Here is a 7,500-nt window from a genome sequence, read left to right on the forward strand (position 1 = left end):
AGTTAGGATTCATAACAAAAATAAATAATCCATTCATGGGAAAAGCTTTTCCCACATCAAGTACTAATATTTTGATTTTTAACGTATAATTAGATGGGGTAATCATTCAAATTCAAAACGAAAGCTCGTTCCTTTTTGTTTCCCTATAATTGGAGCCACCAAACTCTATCCATTTATTAATTCAACTCAACTGTGAATTTATTTTGTTGCGAGCCAAGAATTCAAACACGGATTTGGGCCCGATCCAATAATAATGAAATATTTTTAGAATTCTCCATTGATACGACATGCTGCTTTTTCCATTCATTCCTTTCTGGATCAGTCGTGGTCTTACAAACTCTACCGATGGTATGGACGAATCCATTGCTTCATAGAAATGTGTAAAAATTTGAGTCGCACTTAAAAGCCGAGTACTCTACCATTGAGTTAGCAACCCTAAAAAAATAAACTATAAAAATCAACTAATAAGATATGTAGATACAACCGCAATCAAAATAAATAAAAAGATTGAATTGGATTGGATAAAAAAAAATATTCCATTAAAATCGAAAATCCAGAAAAAATATTTTAAATGTCGAAGTCGAATCGATTCTGAACATAAGAATGTTCAGATCAGATTAAAATACAAGAGATTTTCTCAGATAACAGATAAAAAAAGAAAATAACAATTTATAGACCGCCTCTTTATCTCCTATGTTATACATTATTCTCATTTTATTTATTTAAAAATCTTTATTTAATCTATTTCTATTCTAATCTTTCGAATTTCTAATTTAGATTAGAATATTATTATTGTATATCTATATTCTATTATTTATTAGAATTATATATATATTATTATTTAGAAATATTATCTATAAAGTTGTAATTTTAAATTAGAAAGAAAAGAATTTCTTTAATTAACAATTCAAAAAAAGGTATTTCTTTAATTAAAAAAAAGAACTTCTTTTCTTCTTGCTAGCACAGAAAATCCAACGAATCCATCTTTTTGTTTTGATGAAGTAAAAAAATCCTATGGAACGGGAATAAACGGATCCATTTATTCACGATCGGATTATATTTGGTTGATACACTGTTGTCAATATTAATGTTGAAAAAAGAATACAATGGAGAAAATAAACGAATTAAAAACTTAACAATTTAATAAATACCAATCCAATTGAATTTAATTCAATCAAATTACAAATTCTAATAAAATCAAAATAATAAAAAATAAGAAATACTAAGAAAAGAAAAATCAAATGATTATAAAATTCGAATATATATATAATTAATATAGAATTAAATATATAATATAATTAAATAGAATTAAAGGTTAAAGTATTAAATGAATTTCATTTTCCAATTTGAAAATAAAAAAACCAAGCAATTTATTAACACTAGATAAATAATCGATATAGATACAAAAAAGGCGTATGCAAAAATGAAAGAAAAAGGTAGAGATCGCAATTAATAAGAATTAAAAAATAGAATAATTCAATCAATATAATATAAATAGAATGAGAAAGCTTAACCTAACCCCCTTTCTTTTTCAATTTCTTCAGAGAATTCTAACAAAAACCAGCTCATTGAGGATAATGTATTTATAGAACCAATTACTTCATTTATTACTTAATTTATTACTTAATTTATTCATTTGCCCATTTTTCTATTATCAATAAAAAATCAATAAAAATGGATTTTTGTAGTTATAAAAAAACAGCATTCTATGGCAGCAACAGCAATAAGAAATCAAAAATTAGGAAAAATTAGGTATGAATAGAACAAGAGAGCGGGGGGGGATAAGAGAGAAAAGGATTATATAAATCTATATAAAAGTCATCCACACCCTCTTTTTTTATTTTATTTATTGATTTTTTTAATTGAAATTGAATTTCGTTTGTTGATTAGGATTAAGTTCCATAAAAACACCCGCCTTTTTTGAAATATCCTGAACAGTTCCTGTAGGTTGAGCGCCTTTTTCAAGGAAATATAGAATAACAGGAATATTTAAATAGGTTTGATTCTTTATGGGATCATAAAAACCCACTCTCCGAAGATCTCTCCCCTCTCTTCGGGATCGAACATCAATTGCAACGATTCGATAAACGGCTCATTGGGATAGATATAGATAAACAATACACCCCCCCTAGAAACGTATAAGAGGTTTTCTCCTCGTACGGCTCGAGAAAATTAGAAATTATGTCTATGTATAGAATTATGATGTCAAATAGATTCATAAAATCATCAAATCAATTAGACTCTAATTTAAATTAAATACTTTTTTCTTATTCTTTCCCGAAAAAGAAATCACTCGTATTCGCAACCTCATAACTCAAGTTGGATAACTCTCAAATAACTCAAAGGAAAACAAAACCTTTAGTTAGGTATTTTATTTCATTTATTGAGCGGTCTCTACCCCCTTTCTTGTCTGTCTCCTTTAGAATCCTTTTTTCGTCTTCAGTCAGTCTAATATAGTTGTTGAGACAATTGAAAACGGTATTTACTTGTTCCACGATCCGTTAGCTTTTCCTTGAATCATTGGGTTTAGACATTATTTCGAGGATCTTTAATCATTTCAAAAATGGCAGCAACATACCAATTTTTTGATCTCTTTCCATCAAAGAATCATACAAATAAATGGTTGATTCCCCCAGATCCACTTTTGATCGAACTAGTTTTACCAATTCCAACAAATTTTACTTTTGTTTTTAAACTTGCTCGAATTGGATCCTTTCGATTTCTATAGCGAAAATATACTTACGAAGTTGTTCTAACTTATTAATTTTCACTAACCCTAGAAACTTGCCCCTGAGAAATGAATCAACTCGAGCTCCATCATGTACTATTTCCATCATCAAACCCTCTCTCCTCCCCAAAAAAAGAAAGTCGAGTGAAATAGAACAAACAATGTCGAGAAAGAGCACCTTCATTTCTATATAATAGAAAAATGGTGGATGTAAGAATCCACGGCTAATGTAATCATGTCTTTCAAGTCGCACGTTGCTTTTTACCACATCGTTTCAAACGAAGTTTTACCATAACATTCCTCTAGTTTGGAGCCGGCATGTAATTGATTCAATTCTGAAATCATGAATAGTCATTGATTCAATCGATACATAATAATTCATATTTTTTCCTTCTATATGAATGGCAAATTTCTAAAGTAAAGAAGTATAAAAAAAATTGGAATAGAATTTAGATTCTATTTCTATTCTATTTATTTTTTAGAAAAATTGAGATTCGAAATATTCTTATTCTTAAACTTAAAAAAATCTTCTATTAAGATTTTGAATTCGAATTCAAAATCTTAATAGAAGATTTTTTTGATTATCAAATTCAATCAATTCCATTTTGAAATTTAGAAATATATAAATATTAATTCAATATTCAATATATAGAAATAATTCTAAATAATAGAAACAATCTTATTTAATATATTTTCTTAAAATGAAATTTATTAAAATAAATTTGTTTTTATTAAAATAAAAATAATGATATACATTTTGAATATACAATAACACGAACACGAAAAAAAAAAAATAAGTTCTTTTTGAATCTACATTTTCAAAGTGACTCGATTTAGAGACGAATCATTAAAAAAAAGAAGAATCACATTCTACCCAATATAATATTATATACTCTTAAACAAAAGATTTCTCAAAAAAGGGAAGGGCAATCTTTATTATGATATAAAATTTGTATTCAGATATGATATATATCATGAATGGATCTACTCTGGGACGGAAGGATTCGAACCTCCGAATAGCGGGACCAAAACCCGTTGCCTTACCGCTTGGCCACGCCCCATTTCTATTCGACACTACTAAACACTATTATTTATAGTGGTTGTTCGTCAATTCTAGTCCAAATATCTAAATATCTATAGCCAAATAGCTAAATATCTATAGAATAAATTGTTGCTAGAATTTTGATATGTCTAGATATAGAATGAAACTGAAATTCTTGATCATTACATAGAATTCAATTAAGATATTGCATGAGAGTTTGATTTCTTTTATTTCTTTTTTTTTTTCAGAATGGAAAGATTTTGAATTGGATAAGTTCAAATCAAAGAAGGATTTTTGGGGTCCACTTTTTTTAATTCATCATTTTTTTCGTAATTAATTCGATTTTATTTATTTATTCTATATATTATATATATTCTATTTTTATTCGTATTCGATTATTATTATTATTTTGATTTTCCATTTTTGTGATTTCTTATTAATAGTATTAATTAATTAATAAATTCATTATCACATTATCATTATTATTATTTCTTTTATTTTTTTTTTTCTTTTTTATTAATAAAAAAGAAAAAAAACGAAATAAAATTGAAAATTCATTTATTAGTATTAGAAAATTCAGAATAGAATTCTAATATCTAATAATAGAATATATTAATAATAATATTAACTTAATTTTTATTAATTTAATTCACAAAAACAAAAAGAAAAAATACAATTATCTTAAAGAACAAAATGTTTGTTATGCTTAATATCTTTAGTTTGGTCTGTATTTGTATTAATTCTGCTCTTTATTCAAGTAGTTTTTTCTTCGCGAAATTACCTGAAGCCTATGCTTTTTTGAATCCAATTGTAGATATTATGCCAGTAATACCTGTACTCTTTTTTCTCTTAGCTTTTGTTTGGCAAGCTGCTGTAAGTTTTCGATGAGATCTTTAATTTGAATACTGTCCTAGAAAAATTAAGAATTTATTCGAAAAAAAGATTCGAACATTTTAACAATTTTGATTTCTAAGATCAGATAAGTTTTACAGTGTGAATCCTCATGTGTAGTATAGGAGAATCTATTCTCTTTCTTTTTTTTTAATGATCTTGGAGATTGTGTAATGCTTACTCTAAAACTTTTTGTTTACACGGTAGTGATATTCTTTGTTTCTCTTTTCATCTTCGGATTCCTATCTAACGATCCAGGACGTAATCCGGGACGTGAAGAATAAAAAATCATATTTTTTATTCTTTTGTTTTCTGTGTTTTCCTTGCTTGTGCTTGATTTTGAAATATTCTTATTATCCATTATCCATTTTACATCTTTCAATTTTAACTATTAACTATAATAAAAAAAGATTATAATTCTATTGAAATAAAAATAAAATAATAGAAATAATAATAAAAATAGAAATAATAATAAAAGTTAATCAAAAATTCAAACAAACAAAAAAAAGAAACAAAAAAGACTCTGTTCTATAAATTCAAAAGGTAAATAAAATACCAAATCATTGATGGAAACGGAAAGAGAGGGATTCGAACCCTCGGTACGAAAAATTCGTACAACGGATTAGCAATCCGACGCTTTAGTCCACTCAGCCATCTCTCCCCAATTGAAAAGGGCCCTTTCTTTTTTTTTTCTTTCTTTTTCTTATATTGAATTTCATATTTCTATCTTATCTCTATATGAATATTTATATATTATAATATTCAATTTAATAATCTTTTTGAATATATTAATCTTATTACTTATTAATAGAATAATTTAATAGAATAAATAATTCTAATACTAATCTAATACCTTCTTTTAATATCTAATACTAATAAATAATCTAAGTAATGTAATAAAGAATCTAAAATAAAAAATATTCTAATATAAATGAATTCTAGAAATTCGAAAATTCAAATTCATTTTTTTAATTGAATTTATTAATTATAAAAAATCAAATAACAAATAATCAAATTAATATAATATAAATTAATATAAATAATTAGTATAATATAATTAATTCTAATTAGAATTTTTATTATTCTAATAGAATATTATTAAGTATTATTTTTTCTATATTCTATTTATAGATTCTAGAATAAGGAATAAAAAAGATTTTCAGCCCGGCTAGGTACTAACCCGGCCGGGCCTTTTTTGTTCCCATGAATTCTGGATAAAAATGATTTATTTGATCTGAAAAAAAGAATACTTGTTATTGAAACAAGATCAAACATAAGAATGTCATTTCTTATTACTCTTTCCCTTTTTCCGATAAAGTATCTAAAAGAAAAAAGAAAAAAAGAATGGAACTAAGGATTCTTGCACAATGCATTTTTATGTTATAACTTAAGTAGTTTTGTCGAGATGTATCGGTCAAAACACCTTTACTTTAGCAAAACAAAATCCAAAAAGAAAATGGGTCCTCTTTTCTTAATTTCATTAGATCTCCTTACGAAACACGTCAACACTATAAATTTTATGATTCTTTTATGATCCTATTTCTGATTCCCTTGTTGGTGTTGGACAAAAGTTACATTTATATACAATAATCGCATTGAAGCGGGTATAGTTTAGTGGTAAAAGTGCGATTCGTTCTATGGATCCCTTACTAGTTAAGGGATCCCTCGTTTGATTCATATTCCGATCAAAAACTTTATTTATTATCTTAAAAGGGTTTAATCCTTTACCTCTCAACGAACAATTCGAGGAATAATATACATTATCGTAATTTGTATTCAAAAAGAATCAATTCGAAATTGACAAATTGAATTATGAAATTACAAAACATAAGTTTTTTGAATTGGATCAATACTCCCAATTTTTTGAGTATGAGTAAAGGATCCATGGAGAAAGATATAGAAAGGTTTTTTTTTTATCGTAACTAAATCTTCCATTTTTTTTATTTGTATAGGAGAGATTGAAGCAAAATAGCTATTAAACGATTACTTTAGTTTACTAGAGATATCGACATATTTTTTTTAGCTCGATGAAAGAAGAATGCTTTTCCTAAGGATTCTCTTAAATAGAAATAGAGAACGAAGTAACTAGAAAAAAAAAAGATTGTTAGAATCCGCCTCTTCTAGATTCTAGAGGGATCATCTAAAAAGCGGGATGTTTTGAATGCATTCAGACAGAAGGGCTGACATAGATGTTATGGATGGCATTTTTTTTTTACGTCTTCCATTTGTTAATCTCTTCCATAAAGGAGCCGAATGAAACCAAAGTTTCACGTTCGGTTTTGAATTAGAGACGTTCAAAATGATGAATCAACGTCGACTATAACCCCTAGCCTTCCAAGCTAACGATGCGGGTTCGATTCCCGCTACCCGCTTCTATTATATCTTTTTATTCTATTCGAATCGAAATTTTTGTATTCTAGAATTAATATTATAGAATTAATTCATTAACATTAAATTAATATAATATATAACTAAAACTAATTAATTTAGTTATTTATTATTTAGTTTTTAACTAAAAAAAAATAGACTAGAATTCGAAAAAGAAAATAGAATTCTTTAATTCATTCTAATTCTTTAATCTAATTATCTAATTAATTTAATGTAAAAATTGAAATGCAATTCATCATTAAATTGAATACACAATCCCCGGATCACATATTCTTATTTTCCGAATAGAAAAATAAAAAAACAATTGTAATGAAAAGAAAAGCGTCCATTGTCTAATGGATAGGACAGAGGTCTTCTAAACCTTTGGTATAGGTTCAAATCCTATTGGACGCAAATTATTTGCATATATATTTAATTTTCTTTCTATGTCAAGAAAAGGATTTTGAATGCT

General features: G+C 26.3%; 3 protein-coding genes and 2 non-coding genes across 5 annotated transcripts in view; 1 reads left to right on the top strand and 4 right to left on the bottom strand.

Moving 5' to 3' along the window:
* LOC129297768 (maturase K) overlaps positions 1-1,214 on the bottom strand; it is a 3,480-nt gene extending 2,266 nt beyond the window's left edge. Inside the window, exon 1 of the mRNA XM_054936110.1 lies at positions 1-1,214. This exon is cut by the window's left edge and continues 2,266 nt beyond it. The gene's annotated coding sequence lies outside the window, so the exon portion shown is untranslated.
* Positions 1,215-1,400: 186 nt separating this feature from the next.
* LOC129297774 (30S ribosomal protein S16, chloroplastic) lies at positions 1,401-3,413 on the bottom strand. The gene is made up of 3 exons (XM_054936117.1): positions 2,982-3,413; positions 2,399-2,401; positions 1,401-2,091 (listed from the first exon to the last, which is right to left on the bottom strand). The coding sequence occupies exons 1-3, from the start codon at positions 3,019-3,021 to the stop codon at positions 1,859-1,861; spliced, it is 276 nt and encodes a 91-aa protein (XP_054792092.1). The 5' UTR covers positions 3,022-3,413; the 3' UTR covers positions 1,401-1,858.
* Positions 3,414-5,234: 1,821 nt separating this feature from the next.
* Positions 5,235-5,322, bottom strand: TRNAS-GCU (transfer RNA serine (anticodon GCU)). Its single transcript has one exon. It is a non-coding gene; the product is annotated as a tRNA-Ser (tRNA).
* Positions 5,323-6,860: 1,538 nt separating this feature from the next.
* Positions 6,861-7,500, bottom strand: part of LOC129297767 (ATP synthase subunit alpha, chloroplastic) — a 2,413-nt gene continuing 1,773 nt past the window's right edge. Inside the window, exon 1 of the mRNA XM_054936109.1 lies at positions 6,861-7,500. This exon is cut by the window's right edge and continues 1,773 nt beyond it. The gene's annotated coding sequence lies outside the window, so the exon portion shown is untranslated.
* TRNAR-UCU (transfer RNA arginine (anticodon UCU)) lies at positions 7,371-7,442 on the top strand. The gene has a single exon. It is a non-coding gene; the product is annotated as a tRNA-Arg (tRNA).

This window comes from Prosopis cineraria, unplaced genomic scaffold (assembly GCF_029017545.1).
Source record: "Prosopis cineraria cultivar Desert tree isolate PC_DT_omini unplaced genomic scaffold, ASM2901754v1 PC607, whole genome shotgun sequence".
NCBI classification, from domain to species: domain Eukaryota; kingdom Viridiplantae; phylum Streptophyta; class Magnoliopsida; order Fabales; family Fabaceae; genus Prosopis; species Prosopis cineraria.